Raw genomic sequence first — 18,322 nt, 5'->3', positions numbered from 1 at the left:
ACTTATATACTCTTTTTGAATTTAATTTGAAGTAATATTATTTTTAAATAAGTCTAACAGTATGGGATGTTGAATTTTCAATTTCAGCAAAGACTTAAGGTAGTCTGTGGAAAAATGATAAACAATATTCTTATTAAAAATCTCTTTATGACACTATTTTCCCACCATAGACTGTAACTTCTTAAAATAACCAAAAGTCACTAGTATACTAAATATAAAATCTCAAAAGTAAAACTAAAGATGAATTCTTACTAAAGAAAAATGTTAATTCTCACAAAAAAACACTCAAAATATCCAACTATTAAAAATACCAGGTTTAAAAAATTTTGACTTTGAATTTCTGACACATGTTTAATATAGAAAAGCATGCCAAAATAGGTTCTGTTTAAAACAAAAAATATGTTTAACATTTCAAACTAAGACATTTTCCCTAGTAGTATACTGAATAATCAGATTGCTTGGATACAATCAAAGCAATTCATTAGGCAATTATTCTTTGTAATCCTATTTGAAAATATGTAAATCACATATAGGAGCAAATATCCGAATATATGAGGATCTGCATACATCTAAATTAAAGCACAAATATATCTATAGAGGTTTACTTATTTTAAAGAAAAGTTTATTTACCTGTTATAAGATTTTTGCTTACTTTTCCTCCTAGAGTGCCAAGTATTTGTACTACTCTAATCCTTATTTCTTCTAAGGACAGTGCTTCATTCTGCAATTGAATAATTGTATTACATGTGATGATAATCGAGTTGACAATTAAAGAGAATTACAAGAGAAGAGAAAAACTATTTTGAAAACATCTCTATGTTATTGTCTCCCAATGGTTCATCATATAACAGAACTGCTGTTAATTTTATTGCAAATTCATAAAGTCACATCTCTTCCAACTTTGCAGTTAAATGTCCATTTCCTAGTCCAAAATTTTCACAGAACCCTTCATACTCCTAAAATTTGATACTAAGGATTCCACAAAAGAGCTTCAATATTGGTAATATATATCAATATTTATCTAGTATGATCTATATAGTAGATAAATATATTAGATAAATATTAGTACATATAAATTATAATTTATCATAAATATGATAAATGTATTTACTAAATAGATAGATCTACTATCTATCTAAAATGTATGCTCTACTATATAGATCATACTAGATAAGTATATTTATCATATTAGATAAATATTGAGAAATATGATAAATATGTTAGATAAATGTTGATAAATTCAAATAATTATTTTATTTAAAAAACTAAACCCATTACTTGTTAACAAGTGAAATAGTTTTAGGAAAAATAACTATACAGGATGGGGCAAAAGTAGGTTTACAGTTGTGAGTATGCAAAACCCAAAACTTATTCTTCTATTATTATTCATTAACTAATGTGTTATATCCATATGAACAACTGTAAACCTACTTTTTGCCCCACCCTGTATTTTCCAAATAAACAAACAAAAAACCTTAGAAAAATGGAATTCTTTAATTGCTTTATTATCTGGCTCACTAGAAGACAGTTCTCATGTTGTTAGGGCTACAGTTGGAAGGTAGAGAAGGAGCAAATAGTATTTTGATATTCCTTTCAGATGACTGGATGATTATTCTTTGATAGTACACAGAAACTAAGCAAGTGACAGTATTTTGATATTCCTTCAGTTGGTGATTATTATTTGATAGTACACCAACACTAAGCAAGTGGTAGTTTCTTAGAGATTAATTACAGTGAGAAATCTGAAACTTTATCAGTATATATTATATACTCTATTACATTAAAATTCACTGGTTTATCTTGCACATTGAATGGATTTCTTTTACCCATGCATGGTCTGATAACATAATATATTGATCATTTGAAGTCACTGGTTCACTGGGTTATTCAGATCTACCAAATGTTGACACAATTCATTATATATGCAAAAAAATCACACTTGGTAATGTTACTACCAATGTCATCAGAAAAATCTTTTTTAAGTATTGAGGAGCTGTCAAGCTCATAGGGATGGTTACTAGTTTTCCATCACTAGCTTTAAAATTTTAATTTTAACTTTCACATAACTGCTTAGATTTTATCATTGCCAAGAAATATTCTCAGATGTTTTCTTTAAAGTGACAGGCTCACTATTTATTCATAAAAAATATTTGCCAAATTCTACTTAGCCAGTATGTCTGTCATTTGTTCTTTCAAATAAATATGTCCTTGAAAAAAAAAAGTGGCTACCGTACTTGAAAGCTCACAGAAAGCATCACACAAGTGCTCTTCTTGAAGACGACTGTCACACATCACTATGCAGCAGGTTGGTTTAGGCAAACTCCATTTCATCACAAAGAATATGAAAAAGATGTGTGCTCAAGGATTATGATTTAATAAAGTGCTAAGGAGCCAACAGTGTTACCCATCATTACACCACAGTACAAATGTCAATGAGTAAAAAGTAGCACACTGAAATTAAAAAAAGCTGTCCTAGGGAACAGAGGTGATGTATAGAAATTTTCTGTAAAGAAATTTTATTTGCAACACTGAAAACAGACTCAAATACTTTTACCTTGTTTCATGCATGTAATAAAATAATTTTAAAAAATTAGACAACCGCCTGGCTGGCATAGCTCAGTGGATTGAGCGAGAGCTGTGAACCAAAGCATCGCAGGTTCGATTCCCAGTAAGGGCACATGCCTGGGTTGCAGGCCATGGCCCCCAGCAGCCGCACATTGATGTTTCTCTCTTTCTTTCTCCTTCCCTTCCCTCTCTAAAAATAAATAAATAAAATCTCTAAAAAAAATTAGACAACCATTTCTAATTTCATTCAAGTCTCTCAACCAAAAAACTATCAAATATAATGGGGGAAGAGTTTACCTTAGAATTTGCATGACCAGTTCTAGACAGTAACAATATTTCAAATTTTTATACTACAAAGTAAAAATTATCAAAATAGCACAATATCAGCAGAAAAACAGACCAACAGAACAGAATTGAGCCCAGAAATAAACCCACATAAATGGGCAAATAATTTTTGCAAAGGAGCCAAAAGTATACAATGAAGAAAAGAAAGCCTCTACAATAAATAGTGCTGGAAAAACTGGAAAACACATTTCATAAGAATAAAACTAGACTATTTGTCACCATACACAAAAATTAACTAAAAATGGATCAAAGACCTAAATAAATATAATAGCTGAAACAATAAACTATTAATACATAGAAGATAACATAGGTACTAAACTTGTGGACATTGGTCTTACAGAGGATTTTATGAATTTGCCCTCATACACAAGGAAAGTAAAAGCAAAAATAAATGAATGAGATTATATCAAACTAAATAAACAGCTTCTGCAATGCACAAAGAAACCATCAACAAAACAAAAAGACAACGAACAAATGGGAGAAGATATCTGCAAACAATACCTCTAGTAAGGGGTTAATATCCAAAATATATAAAGAACTCATACAACTCAACACCACCACCAAAAAAAAAAATCCAATTAAAAAAATGGGCAGAGAATCTGAACAGACACTTCTCTCAAGACAACATACAAATGGCCAATAGATTATATGAAAATATGCTCAACCTCACTAACTATTAGAGAAATGTAAATCAAAACTACAGTGAGCTACCACCTCATACCTGTTAAAATGGCTATCATCAACATAACAAGGAATAACAAGTGTTGGAGAGGTTGTGGAGAAAAAGGAATCCTCATTCATTGCTGGTGGGAATGTATAGTCACTATCGAAAACAGTATGGAGGTTCCTCAAAAAATTAAGAACAGAACTACCATATGACCCAGCAAGCCTTCTTCTGGGTATCTGACTGAAAAATTTGAAAACATTTATTTGTAAAGATACATGCATTCCTATGTTCATTGCAGCATTATTCACGGTGGCGAATACATGGAAACAACCGAAATGTCCTTCAATAGAGAATTAAATAAAAAAGATGTGGTACATATATACAATGGAATACTCAGCCATAAAGGATGAAATACTGTCATTTGTGACATGGATGGACATTGAAAATATCATGCTAAGTGAAATAAATAAGACAGAAAAAAGTCAAGAACCATATGAATCCACTCATATATGGTATATAAAACTGAAAATAAATGAGCAAACAAGATAAACAAAAACTCACAGATAAAGACAACAGCATGGTGGATACCAAAGGGAAAGAGAGGTGGGGAAAGAAGCAAAAGGCAAAGACAGTCAAATATGTGGTGATGAAAAGAGGTTTGTTTAACTTTGGGTAGTAAACACAAAATGTAGTATACAGATGATGTAATTACAGAATTCTACACCTGAAATCTATATAATTTTATTAAAGTGTCACCCCAATAAATTTAATTCTTAAAATTTTAAGTTTTGCAAATTTTAATTTTTACTTTATACTAAGTTATTTTCCCTATACTAATTCAATTTTTTCTATTTACATCATTTTTCCAATTACATTATATGCCATGTCTGAAAAATACTGTCAACAAATTATCAGAAAAAAATGATATGAATTACACTTGACAAAATTATATACTTAATATCCAATCAGTAAATAAATCAATCTTACATAATATCAAAATTCCCATTGTTTACTGAATATGAACTAATTACTTTTTATTATCTACTAACTATACTTAAAAAGTAAATAGGAAAACAAGATTAAGACAATAAACCAAACAGTTAATTTAGCTACATTGTTATTGCTAAAAATATACTGAAATTATTTCTATATTGCCTTTTAATTTTTATGTAAGACTAACATTTTAAATGAAGATTTTTCCTGTTCACAAGCATTAGAATCTGATCTTTGCATTATTTAAGGTAAAGAAAATGCAAGGGATTTCTTACTGATAAAGTGTTCTTTGTCCTTTTCAGATGCTTTAACAAAACTTTATTAAATCCTTTCTGGGCAGCCCGAGAAAGTGCTGACACTTCCCAGGTATTCTTGTTCTCATCTATCAACAGAAAACAAATGTCAATTTTAAAAAGCATTCATTCATTTACTTGATGAATATTAGGGTGAACATACTATATTACTAAATGGAGACATTAAAATCCTAATTTTTTAAAGATTTTATTTATTTATTATTAGACAGAGGGGAAGGGAGGCAGAAAGACAGGGAAAGAAACATCAATGTTTGAGAAAAACATTGGTCAGTTGGTTGCCTCTTGCACATCCCCAACTGGGCACCTGGCCTGCAACCCAGACATGTGCCCTGACCAGGAATCAAACCAGTGACCTTTCAGTTTGCAGGATGCTGCCGAACTCAATGAGCCACACCAGTCAGGACAAAAATACTAATTTTAATTATGATTGAAAATTACATTTCTAGAAAGAAAATATATTAATAGTGGCTCTGTTGGTCTTAAATGCCATTGCCTACACAAAGAAATATGGTTCCTTGGAGAACCATATGAACCAGAGACTGGGCATGAAATACACTAAGGTAATAATCAGAGGTAGTGGGGCTTTAGGAAAGAAAGTTATATACTATACATCCAAATTTTATGTAAGTTTACAATTATTTTCAAAAAATATTTCTCTATATAACAACCACACAACTATCCAAATCAGGACAGTGCCCTTGAGACACTACCCACATTTAATCCTTAGCCCCGTTCAGGTTCCAGCATTGATCCTAAGTTCAGAATCACATTACATTTTGTTGTCTGTGTATTTAGTACCCTTTACACTGAAACAGTTCTTCACTCTTTCCTTGCATTTCATGATTTAAACATGTTTAAAATTATATGCTAGTAATTTTGTACAATGTCCCTCCATTTGGGTTTGTCTCATGTTTTCTTGTGGTTAGATTTAGGTTAAAGAAGCCAGCTCTAACATCCTGCTAGCTCCTTTACTAATTACTTAGTTAAATAAAATCTTTGACACATGTTCACTTATATCAGCACAGAGTCATACTTTTATAGCTATAAAGTTACTTCTCACTAGCTATGGAGATGCCTAGTATTTGCTGGTAGAGCCAGGTAAACTGCATTGTTCGAAGATGCCTCACAGATGACTTAATCCCAGCCTATCTTTTTTTAGCTCCAAGAAAGTATTTATTTTTTTAAATTTTATTTTAATTGTTGTTCAAGTACAGTTTTCTGTCCTTTACTCCCATCCTAGCCCACCCACCCATCCCTCCCCACCTCCCTCCCATTTCCACCCCCCCTTGTTTTTATCCATGTGTCCTTTATACTTGTTCCTGTATACCCTTCCCCTTTTCCCCTGAAATTCCCTCCCCTTTATTTCCAAATGACAAAAAAACCTTATCCAGCTTTCTGCTACTCTAGTTCCTGTCTTTCATATGATTTCATGCTTTTGGTTTGGTCCCCATGGGTGTGAGTAGTGTCTAAAAATTTGGGTTTATGGTCTGCTGACCATTTGGTAACCTTCTGTGGATAGATGCTAGAGATCTACCCTCTGATGAGCCAGAAATGAAAAGAGGACTTGGTTTTCCATGTCTTTTTATTACCATTATTTTCTAGATCAAATGTCAATCAAATCAGTTCAGAATTTCATACACTGAGAAAAAAAGCCCTTTGATATATGTACCAGTCAGTGTTTTGTTGGTGTCCTCTGTCTCTTGAGCTGATTCAAATTGAAGAATTGAAGCTATTAGCTCTCCATGTGTCTGTGTATCTAAAGGTCTTATTTGAAAAAGGCTTTTACTTCTCTCCTTATGTGTATGATGTTCTCCTATATTTGGAGGATATTAATAAAAGAGGAATAAAGCCTCTTAAATTAAAGATCTTTTATGACTAACACAGATTAATAAGCTTATATAAAATGAACAGTAGCAAAATTTTTTGAAAATAAGGATACTGCTTACAATGCCTTAAATGGACCAGAGTCTTTTAAAGCTCTTGCAGAAACTAGCTCAGGAGCATTTTAGGAATCCGTCTTTGGCAAACGAGACAAGTTTAATTAAGGCACATCTTTGGTATATGAGACAAGTTTAATAAAATGTCTTTTTTTGCCTTTTAGTGTTAAACATAATATAGTATACATTTTATTCTACTTAGGTTTGTTTTTCCTGAATGTATTCGGGCGTATTAAGCCTGGAAGTTAACATTACTTCTCATAACCTTTTATTGTGGCATAAAACATATAACATAAAATGTAATCTTTTAACTGTTTTTAAATGTACAATTAAGTGGCATTAATAACTTTTACAATATTGTGTTACCATCACTATTATCCATCTCCAGACTTTTTCATCATCACAAGCAGTCCTGCACAACTTTTAAGGTTATGTTCAAATAAACTGAATCTTTATTTGGGCAAAATTTTTATTTTGCAACATGCCAGCTAACTAAAAGATAACTTCTAAGATCTACTGGTAACTTGAAAATTTGGACTGAGTTAATTAATAGATAATTACTGAGTACCCAGATAATTTATAAGTAAAATATAGCTATACAACACTGATTACTAAGCATCACTTTTAAGTTTGTGTGCTTTCACTTCTTGTTTTTACAGGCTATAATGAGACTAGAGCTGGGACCATGTGAATGAATGTATCAGCAGATGTGTGCCCACAGGCTCCATGGGTCTGGCAGACAATTTTCAATTATCCACTTCAAGTTTCCTCAGTGAAAGAGGTAATTCTAGTACTAAGATATAATTAATGAGTGGTTGAAACTATAGAAGCAATAGCACAGAAATACAATTGCGGGTGTGTTTTTGATTTTCAAGGAAGGAGAGTTTTTCATAAGCAAGAGAATCTTGTGCTTTTTGTTGTCTGTCTGGATCTCTTTCCACAACTGTGAAACTCCACAGGTCTTTGTTTATGTGGGTTAAAACTAGCAATAACTACCACATTGGAAGTAGAATTGATTTTTTTTAAAGACTTACATATTTATTTGAAGATCACAAGTTAATATACATAACACATTAGTATTACTTTTAAACAATTTGTTATTATTGACTCCCTAAGACAGGCTGCTATTTTAAATTTGTGTTAGTTTATTTTAGAATATAAGAGTATAATAAAGTTGTAAAGTCAATCTGAAAAGAAACCATAATATGAGTTAAAATTTTAGCAAAGGTGATTCCGTTTTAAAGGATGTACTTTGTTGGTTTCCTTTGTCTATAATATGAAAAGTTCTCCTTACTTTCTGTGTAATCTTCCAAGACTGCAAAATTCAGGATCTTATCAGAATAATTTCTGAGCTGCTCTGGCTGGTGTAGCTCAGTGGATTGAGCATGGGCTGTGAACCAAAAGAATAATTTCTGAGCTTCAAGTTGACTTTATGGCCTAAAAAAGAAGACGGAGGCTGTGCACCTTTGGCAGGAGTGGCACAGAGCAACTCTGCATTCTTCTCAGCAAACCATTATTAAGAAGCACTGCTATGAACTGGTCCCACTACTAGCAATTGGCCAAGGAGGTGTCTGCCAGGTGTCTCCACTATAAAGTTGCTATTTTTATCCATGGTCATTGGGTAAAACAATGTATGTTTTGGGCTAAGGTGCTTTAAAAGTATATGTGATAGGCAGAATTTTAAGACAGCCCTATGACCTTCCACCCAGTATTATTACCATGATTGTGTTCCCTAATATAACAAAAGGGAGATTAACCAGGTAGGCCAAATTGCATTATATAAGCCCCTTAGAAGCAGAGTTTTCTTCAGCAAGTAGAAGAAGAAGTAACAAAGATTTGAAGCATGAAAAGGATTCAGTGCTGTTGCTGGATGTAAAGGTGGAGGTGGCCATGAGCAAGAACCAGAAATAGGCCTCCAGGGGCTGAGAATTAGCCCTGACCATTGGCCAGCAAAGAAGTGAAATATCAGATCCTACCAACAACCTGGATAAAACTGAAAGAAAATTCTTACCCAGAGTTTCCAGTGAAGAGCCCAACATGGCCAACACTTCATTGAAATTGTGAAACTCTGAGTAGAGGACCAGCTGAGCCTGCCTGGACTTCTGACCTCCAAAACTGAAATAATAGATGGGAAGTTTTTTGCTTTTTTATGGATGTTGACTTTAACTGCTAAATATGTGGTAACTTATTACACGGCAACAAAAAACATGAAACTTTCAATTTGCTCATTTTATTTATGTCTCTACTCAATATTTCCTACTTGAGCCAACGGAATATAACCTCTTTTTAGAATGATTTACTTTGATGCCCAAATTATCCTAAATTTTGCCTGTGACATTTTCCCATCGTCCTTTGAACAATTCCTTGCTTTCTGGATGTTTCAGAAAATATAATATTCTAGGTTTATCTTGTATTTTCTCTATCCCAAGCTGCAACCAGTCATTTACCCAAGGAATGCTGGTTTCTTTTAATGGAAAATGACATTTAAAAGCCATGATCTTGACACTAGGTTTGCTCATTACTATTAAGGTGTTACTACTCCCAAGAAGGCCCTTCCAATGTCTAGAACTAGAATATACAAGGTCTGTCTGGAAAAGTCCAGTCATTGTTAATATGAGAATGGTTTGCATGACATCAATGTAATGTGGCAGCCAAGAAGAGTAGACTGGAATGCACATGCATGAACAATGACGACTTCATTGTACTAGTCAGTGGGGACAGTAGACACTGTTGAGTGAGCATGTGTACTGTGTGGCTGTCACATTCAAAATTCAAAATGACTGAGCAAGAGAGCAACAAATCTGCATCAAATTTTGCATTAATCTTGAACATTCCTCCATGGAAACTATTCAGATTCAAAAGGCTACAGCTATGGGCAACTGGTGATTGGCAACTTCATCATGAGCACACACCCGCTCATGCATCACATCTGGTGGAGAGGTTTTTGGTGAAACATCAAATCACCCAGGTGATTCCACCCCCCTACCATCCAGATTTGGCACCCTGTGACTTCTGGCTTTTCCCAAAACTAAAATTGCCTTTGAAAGGGAAGAGATTTCAGACCATCAATGAGATTCAGAAAAATACAATGTGGCATCTAATGGTGATTGGGAGAACTGTGTGAGGTTCCAAGATGCCTACTTTGAAGGGGACTAAGGTATTGTCCTATGTACAATGTTTCTTGTATCTTCTTCAATAACTATCTCTATTTTTCATATGACATGGCTGAAAACCTTCCAAACAGACCTCATATATGTGTTACATATACATATACACACATACTTTCATCTCCATTTCTACATTTATTTTTCTATATGTGCATGTTTATGTACATATAAATATGTATAGATGGACACATATAAAATAGTCACCCTCCTCATCCTTCCTGTCTGGACCCCCATATCTCACAAGGCTGCCCCAACATGTTAGCTCCCCCCACCCTGCTCTAGCTCTGACCCCAATGCCAGGCCAACCCACAGGGCTGCATTCCTCATGCTCCTCAGGACCACCACAGCTACCCTGACATCTACCTTCCTCTATGCCATCTAAAGGCCTTAGGACTCAATTCTTCAAGAAGGTGAGAGGGAGAGGACCTCAAACAATGGGGAAAAGAGTTACTTTGAAACTATAAAAGATGGAGCAGACACTCACTAATCAAATGGTCAAAATGAACATGACTGGTAATGGCACCAACTGCCATCATGATGCTATGAGGACACAGCATCGGTTCTGAGTGTTTCTGCCAAAATGTATGAAGCTTAACCTCATCATAAGAAAACATCAGACAAACCCACACTGAAAGACAGTCTATAAAATAACCAGCCTGTAATACTCAAAAATGTCAGTGTTGTGAGAACTAAGAAAGATTGAAGAACTATCCCACATTAAAAGAGGCTACAAAATTACAACAAATAAATGCAATGCATGGTCCTAAATTGGAATTCTAGAAGAAAAAGAAATACATCTATAAATACTGCTATAAAAGAAATTAATGAGCCCTGGCCGGTATGGCTTAGTGGATTGAGAGAGCTAGCCTGTGAACCAAAGGGTCACTGGTTTGACTCCCAGTCAGGGCACATGCCTAGGTTGCGGGCCATGTCCTCAATAGGGGGTGCATTACAGACAACCACATACTGATATTTCTCTCCCTCTCTCCCTCCCTTCCTTCTCTCTAAAAATAAGTAAATAAAACCTTAAAAAAAGGAAATTAACAAGACAACTAAAATTTGCATATGGACTGTATTGTATCCATGTTATTTTTCCTAATTTTTCCTGATTTTGATAATGATACTATGGTTATGTAAAAAAATATCCTTCTTGCTCTGGCTGGTGTGGCTCAGTGGATTGAGTGCTGGCCTGCAAACCAAAGGATGGCGGTTTTGACTGCCAGTCAGGCCACATGCCTGGGTTGCAGGGCAGGTCGCCAGTTAGGAGTGTACAAGAGGCAACCACACGTTGCTGTTTCTCTCCCTTTCTTCCTCCCTTCACCCTCTCTAAAAATAAATAAATAAAATCTGTAAAAAAAAAAAAAAAGAATATCCTTGCTCTTAAGAAATATATACTGTAGTATTTAGGCATAAATACCTGCAACGCCTGCAACTTACTCTAAGAGTTCATATATGTCAGTATATATTGTATATGTTAAAATGTACAGGGTAGGGCAATAGATTTACATTTATGAGAACACAAAACACAGAGTTTATTCTTATATTATTATATATTAATTATTGTATTATTTTCCATACAAACAACTCTAAATCCTGTAAAACTTTGCCCCATCCTGTATACACACACACACATTATCACACAATATATAGAGAGTGACAGTACCTGCAATAATAAAGCATAAGGGACAAAAATCCTAACTGCTGAATTTTGATAAAGAATATACAGGAATTCTTTTAATATTAATGCAACTGTTCTGGAAGTTTGATACAGCAAATAAAACATTACTAAAATTAGTGACTGTCTTTAAGATTATGGATTTTCTTGTTATTTAACTTTACTTAGTCTCTGCTTTTCCCTATCTTCTATTTATCTACAGTTATATATAGTTATCAATAGATAAATCCTTTGCTTAAAAGAATCACAATAATTTCCCTTATTAATTTAAAAGCATAAATCATTTCAATGAGCTGACAGAGCTAAATTCTGAAAAGCAAATAAAAGCACCACAATATTTGCCTCTAAATATATTAATTTTTAGTGAACTACTCAACAAGCAACATTCCTTATATAATGTGAATTTTAAAAGCCTACGTAAGCTATACACATTAACTAGTTTGTATTTTTTATCTCTACATGATATTGGTTATTACTATCATTTACAGAAATATCTCTCAAAATTTGACTCCTTCATGATCTCTGCAGTGAATGAAATTCGTCACACACCTTTCACTTAATGTTCCCAAACGAACAATATTTAAGTTGAACAATAAAATCATGATTAACACAGATGAAATTTTACGAAATAACACTAGATTTTCTATTTTGATGACAGTGAAGTTTTGGTTCTTACCAATATTTCAGTGTCTTTCTTCAAACTGAATCTTTTTGCTTCATCTGATTACAATGTCCCTTTTCACTGTGGTTCAAGTAAAATCGTTCCCCTCAACTGCAAGTACCACTTTTCTTGCCTGATAAAACTTTTGTCTGGAATTTTTTTCTCTGAACCTTTCCCCAAGCCTATTTCTCCTATGACAATTCTTCTTAACTGGTTAACAATAGCGCTTCATCAGTTATATTTGGAAAAACTAGTGAAAATCAAATGAGATTAGGTCAAAATATAAAATTACTACTGAAATCTCTTATAGTTTTAATTTCTGTTTGATTGATTGAAAACACATTTTTACAAGGCAGTGTATCAGAAGCTATAAGGAGTTCAAGATATTTAAGATAAGTTCTAAGCCTTAAAGATTTTATAAAGCTTGGTAGGATATAAGAGAATAAAATGAAAAATAGGTATAATGCTTCAGTTATATGTCCTATCTCCCAATTATATTGAAATGAATTGGGGAGATTATAAAAATACTAATAAATATATTTTGAATAAATCGGGTTCATATTTCAGAAGTTACACAATTACAAACAGTAGTTGTATTATGATTATTACATTCCCATTTTATTTAAGATACACATCATAACTCTTTTAAGCCTTACCTGATAAGGCTGAAGTTTTCAAGTATCCATCAAGTCCAGGTAGAATGTCCTTATAATAGGGCTGAATTACTTGTTTGTCGATGTAAGCTGACCATTCTTCCAGGGCATTAAGGCCTACTTCTGCCAGTGGGGTATAGCTCAGGCCAAGTTTAAAAGCCATCTATATGTTAATACAAACATGGTAAACAGAAACGCAGGGAATTTAAGAGAAAAACACCACCAATTAATTGTGGCTTCTAATGAATAAACCTTTCTAGTGCCACAATGCCAGGCACTGCTGGAGGTGGGTGGGTACATCCCAGGTCATTGTCAGAAAAACAAGCACCATTATCTACATGGTTGGTGATATACTGCAGAATTTCAACACATGGAGGTTCAAACCTCATATCCAGCTGTAAAGAAAGTTCAGAGAGGCCAAGCTAGGTTCCAAGTCACAAAGCTACTAAGTAGCATAAGTAGAACTTAAACCAGGGGTGTCTGTTTGGTAAACACCTCCTGTGACTACTGTGGGAAGACCTGGATATTTTTGTGTTTTCTAGGAAATCCTACATAAATGAAATGGATTTACCCAAGACAATGCATCTACCTGTAATGCAGGAACGTAGGCTCTAACATCAAGTTCAATGATGTCACATGGCAGGGACAGAATAAAAGTCAAACAGGAGGCCAAAAGTTCATCTTTGTACTGCTTCATTTTAACTGATACCTTAACAAGAAAGAAGAAGAAAGACAGTGCTGTGCACCTGAATAGAGCTTGTGCTTTGAAAATCAACTAAAAAATATTTACTTATTAAAATGATTATGTAGCCTCTAGATGACATGGCCATGATCATTTTCAAATTAAAAAATAACCTAGAAAAAGTTCATTTCAAGTCATTAAATCCCCATATATGGAAAAGCTAAACAATCTACTAATTTAGAGTTTTCACCAAATTATTTTAAGAAAACTCAAGGGACTTTTGTAGCACCATGGCTTCCTGTGTTAGTATTTTTTAATCCTTTAATTTTGATCTGCAAACAAATTTTTAAGTAAATAAACCATTTATGATCACTAGGAATTTGTTAATATGTTTTTAAATAGTCCATGATAACACTGGATAAATCATTTCAAAATTACCTCTTTACCAAATTTTGCAAATAAAGCAAAGCAAGAATACTTTTCTGGGTCCTCAGGAGATTTTTTCTGACTCTTAGGACCAACTCCCTGTTGAATAAAATAGTAAATTATAAATTAATACAACAAATAATAATCAGTTAATTCTGTGTCCTTTAAAATAGTAGTTCCCAGCCTTCCTTCTGAGGGATGAATCCATTTTCACTTTGCCAACATCTCATGTGGAAAAGAAGGAAAAACTAGCTCTGAAAACATTTCAGGCAGAAGCCAGTGAGAAACAGAGCAGAGGTGGGAGGTGGATGGCTGATCAAGAGCCACAGGCCTACGTCCATTCCTTCTTCCCCATCTTCTAATACATGCACTTAGGAGCACTGAACCCTGCTCATCCTGTAATTAACTAGTGGGACTGCTCATGACTGACTGGAGCCTTAGGTAAACTAATCCAGTTATTCTCAGACTTCACTAGCCATCTGAGTGGCCTGGTAGCACAGGATGCTGAGCCTTGTCCCAGTGTTTCCAGTAAGCCTGGAAGGGGTATTAGATTTCCCAAGTAATGCGGGTGATGCTGGTCCTAGGATCCCATTTTAAAACCTCTGTTAACATACCATAACTAGCTAGGTGCTTATAAATCAGAACAGAATATGCTATTAGTTAACGTTTTTAAGAGTGTCATCCAATTGCTACTCACACAGCAATCTTTACAAATACATAATAAATTTAGATTTTTAGAGTGCAATATGCTATAATCTCATATTTTATAATGTCTTTATACACTCATGCAATCTAAAAACACAAGGAGCCCTGGCTGGTGTGGCTCAGTGGCTTGAGCACCGGCCTGCGAACCAAAGGGTCACCAGTTCAATTCCCAGTCAGGGTACATGCCTGGGTTTCGGGCCAGGTCCCCAGTGGGGAGTGCCTGAGAGGCAACCACAAATTGATGTTTCTCTCCCTCTTTCTCCCTCCCTTACCCTCTGCCTAGAAATAAATAAATAAAATCTTTAAAAATAACTAAACAAATAAAAAAACACAGGCATATTCAATGTCCTCTAAATTAAAATACTTACCTCAAAATATTTTATTTTCTTGGCATTATTCACAGCAGTAGAAAGCAATTTGTAAAAACCACTAACAAGTGGCAACCGTGTACATTGCAAAATTAAGTCATATGCAAATGAGTATACCCATGGCTCAAAATATTCTACATGCTTCTCAGGAAGAATCTCTCTGTAAAAACAAATTAAAAGTTTACTGTAGGAGAAAAAGTGGGACAACTAGAATGGTATAAACAATAAAATATTTTTTAAAATAGAAGAGCTTAATGTAGAAATTTTTTGTCATTATTTTTATTGAGCTTTGAAATTATATGGCAAATAATGAAAAGGTCTATGGTTCTATTATATTACATTTTTAGATGTGTGTGTGTGCGTATATATATATATTCCTTTGTTTCCTACTTGAGAATCTTTTAAATATTAAAATAATATCTCCAAGCTGGTACACTTAGATCTATTTTAATGATTCATATAAACCAATTAGATTATATGTCTTTTGCTATTTTATTTTTTATATCTATGTAAGGATTTCCTATATTACAGCCAATAACTGATCATTTTCACTCATAAATAATTAGAATTTTAAAAAAATACCTGCAGGCTTTCCCCCTCTCTTTCTCCCTCCCTTCCCCTCTCTCTAAAAATAAATAAATAAACATTTTTTAAGATACCTGCAAAATTCCACCAGGTTAATGAAAGCTGAAAAATCCTTAGGTTTAGCAGGATGCAAGTTGGCTGCTGGATCTGAAGTTGGGATCACCCAAACACCAGTAGGTTCATTTTCATCCTTAAAAATTGTACCAAAACAAACATTGTACCATTCTATCACACATTCGTTCAACAAATAACTGAAATAACTGACCAATTGACTTCACAGTTAAGGCCTCATGCTATAAGGAAGGGATGCAAAAGTGAAAAAAGTACTGATGGATCCTCAAAGCTTATAGTTTGAAAAAAAAGATGGAATGCATAGAAAACATTAAATAAAAGGATACATGGGAAATGATGAAGTGATAAAAATGGTACAAAAACAAACATACAAACGGAGAAATATCATTTCTTAAAGGAGCTAGCAATGAGGCTTTGACAGAGATAGAATTCTAAAACTTGAAGTTTTACAAACTACCAATAATGACTTGGAAGTTTCAAACTAAGAAATAGAAATAATTAACAGTATTAAGTAACAGTAACTTAATATTAAGCTGTGTTATCAAATTTAGGGAGAAATGTTAAACAACTAGTTAGGAATGCTTTATTTGGGATGTGCTACCATAGGTGGCATACCTGACCTGCTGCAATGAAGCAAGAAGGGCAGGAAACATGAAGAAAATAAAAGTGCAAGGGAAGCCACTGAAGACAAAAAAAATGATCAACATGCATGCTCTAAAAAGTAGGTTTGTTTGCTTATGCAGTTCCACAAAGTACCTTTTGACAAGTTTTTTAATTATTCAGACATACACAAGGCATAAAAAGCAACAAAACACAATTGGTGTTCCCATCAACCAGCAGAAAAATTTGATTACAAATGTAATAAAGTCCATGTGACAAATGAACTTTTTCTGTTTATTATTCTCTGCATATACTTCCCATTATCTCTTGTCTAACTTCATAGTATAACCATGGAATTGCATATGCACTAACTCAAACAATCATCATCTAGTCCATAAAAAAAAAAGTCACCGGGCTCAAAAGCAAACTAGATGTTTTTACTAAAACTCAAGCCCTTTGACACTAGTCTTATTACTATAGTGTTTTGTTGCTAAAACTCTCCAGATGTAAGCAGAGCAACTCCCAGCTGGCAGCCAAAAGCCATGAAAACTGGGTACAGAGAAAAGGGAGGCTGCATTCTTCCCCTTCTGACTACTGTGTATATTCTACAATCGATTTGTGTATATTCTCAAGAATCGATTTAACATTGTGCAGCCCGAATCTGGAGCTTCCTTAGCTATGAACAAGAGGAATCTCAGGTTTTCCTATCCTACTACAGGGTCATCTCTGCACAAAATGAGATTTGACTCTTCAGTGTTGCTAAGGAATAAATAGTAAATAAGCCTAGCAAACAACTTTTCATTAAAAAATTGTTTTAGACTTCCGGCCATGATGGAGGTGTAGGTAGACACACTGTGCCTCCTTGCACAACCAAAATAAGGACAAAAACAATTTAGAAACAAAATAACAACCAGAACTGACAGAAAATTGAACTGTATAGAAGTCTGACAACCAAGGAGTTAAAATAGACACATTCATCCAGACCGGTAGGAGGGGCAGAGTTGGATGGCTGGGCGGAGAGGGGGCACAAAAAGCAGTGGCACCGGGCATGCAAGGAACCCCAGGTGTGAAAGACGGCAGCAGGTGGACCCTGGGTGAGTAGGTGGCGACTGGCAGACCCTGGGTGTGCGGTAGCAATGGGCAGACCCAGTGAGGTGGTGATTGTGAAGTGAGGCATTGAGCGCGAGGTGGCTGGCTGTCCAGGCGGTCCCACATCTGCACACAGATAAGCCAGGCAAAACTGGGGAGCGAAACAGACCTCGCAACCCAGGGTCCTAGCGCTGGGAAATAAGGCCTCGAAACACCGACTGGAAACACTGACTGAAAACACCTGTGGGGGCTGAGGGGCAGGTAAACACTCCCAGCCTCACAGGAGAGTTCATTGGAGAGACCCACAGGGTCTTGGAACTTATACAGGGCCACCCATACAGGAATCAGCACCCGAAGGGCCCAGTTTGCTTGGGGGAAGCGGGGGAGAGAACTGGGATCCGATAGAGAGTGGAGCAGGCGCCATTGTTCCCTCTTGGACCCTACCCCCACATACAGTGTCACAACCCAGTGACTGGGTTGCCCCACCCCAGTGAACACCTAAGGCTCCGCCCCTTATACGTAACAGGCAAAACAAGATTAAAAAAACAAACAAACAAACAAACAAACAAAAAAACAATGGCCAAAATGGAGGAACAGATCAAAGTTCCACAGCAAATACAACTAAGTGACCAAGAGATAGCCAACCTATCAGATGTACAGTTCAAAGCACTAGTGATCAGGATGCTCACAGAATTGGTTGACTTTGGTCACAAATTAGATGAAAAAATGAAGGCTACAATAAGTGCAATGAAGAAAAATACACAGGGAACCAATAGTGATGGAAAGAAAACTGGGACTCAAATCAATGGAGTGGATCA

The 18,322-nt window shown here is 34.9% G+C and overlaps 1 protein-coding gene across 2 annotated transcripts in view; it reads right to left on the bottom strand.

Moving 5' to 3' along the window:
* Positions 1-18,322, bottom strand: part of PRKDC (protein kinase, DNA-activated, catalytic subunit) — a 199,660-nt gene that overhangs the window by 146,786 nt on the left and 34,552 nt on the right. For both annotated transcript variants that reach the window (XM_045849401.1, XM_045849402.1), the window contains 7 exons: positions 15,818-15,933; positions 15,159-15,318; positions 14,098-14,184; positions 13,567-13,686; positions 12,981-13,140; positions 4,846-4,952; positions 631-721 (listed from right to left, as the gene is read on the bottom strand). In XM_045849401.1, the coding sequence (XP_045705357.1) occupies positions 631-721; positions 4,846-4,952; positions 12,981-13,140; positions 13,567-13,686; positions 14,098-14,184; positions 15,159-15,318; positions 15,818-15,933 (841 nt within the window). The remainder of the gene's footprint in view (positions 1-630; positions 722-4,845; positions 4,953-12,980; positions 13,141-13,566; positions 13,687-14,097; positions 14,185-15,158; positions 15,319-15,817; positions 15,934-18,322) is intronic.

Source organism: Phyllostomus hastatus, unplaced genomic scaffold (assembly GCF_019186645.2).
Source record: "Phyllostomus hastatus isolate PE091 unplaced genomic scaffold, TTU_PhHast_1.1 phas_contig_65, whole genome shotgun sequence".
In the NCBI taxonomy this organism is placed as follows: Eukaryota; Metazoa; Chordata; class Mammalia; order Chiroptera; family Phyllostomidae; genus Phyllostomus; species Phyllostomus hastatus.
This window is presented reverse-complemented; position numbering and strand designations above follow the sequence as displayed.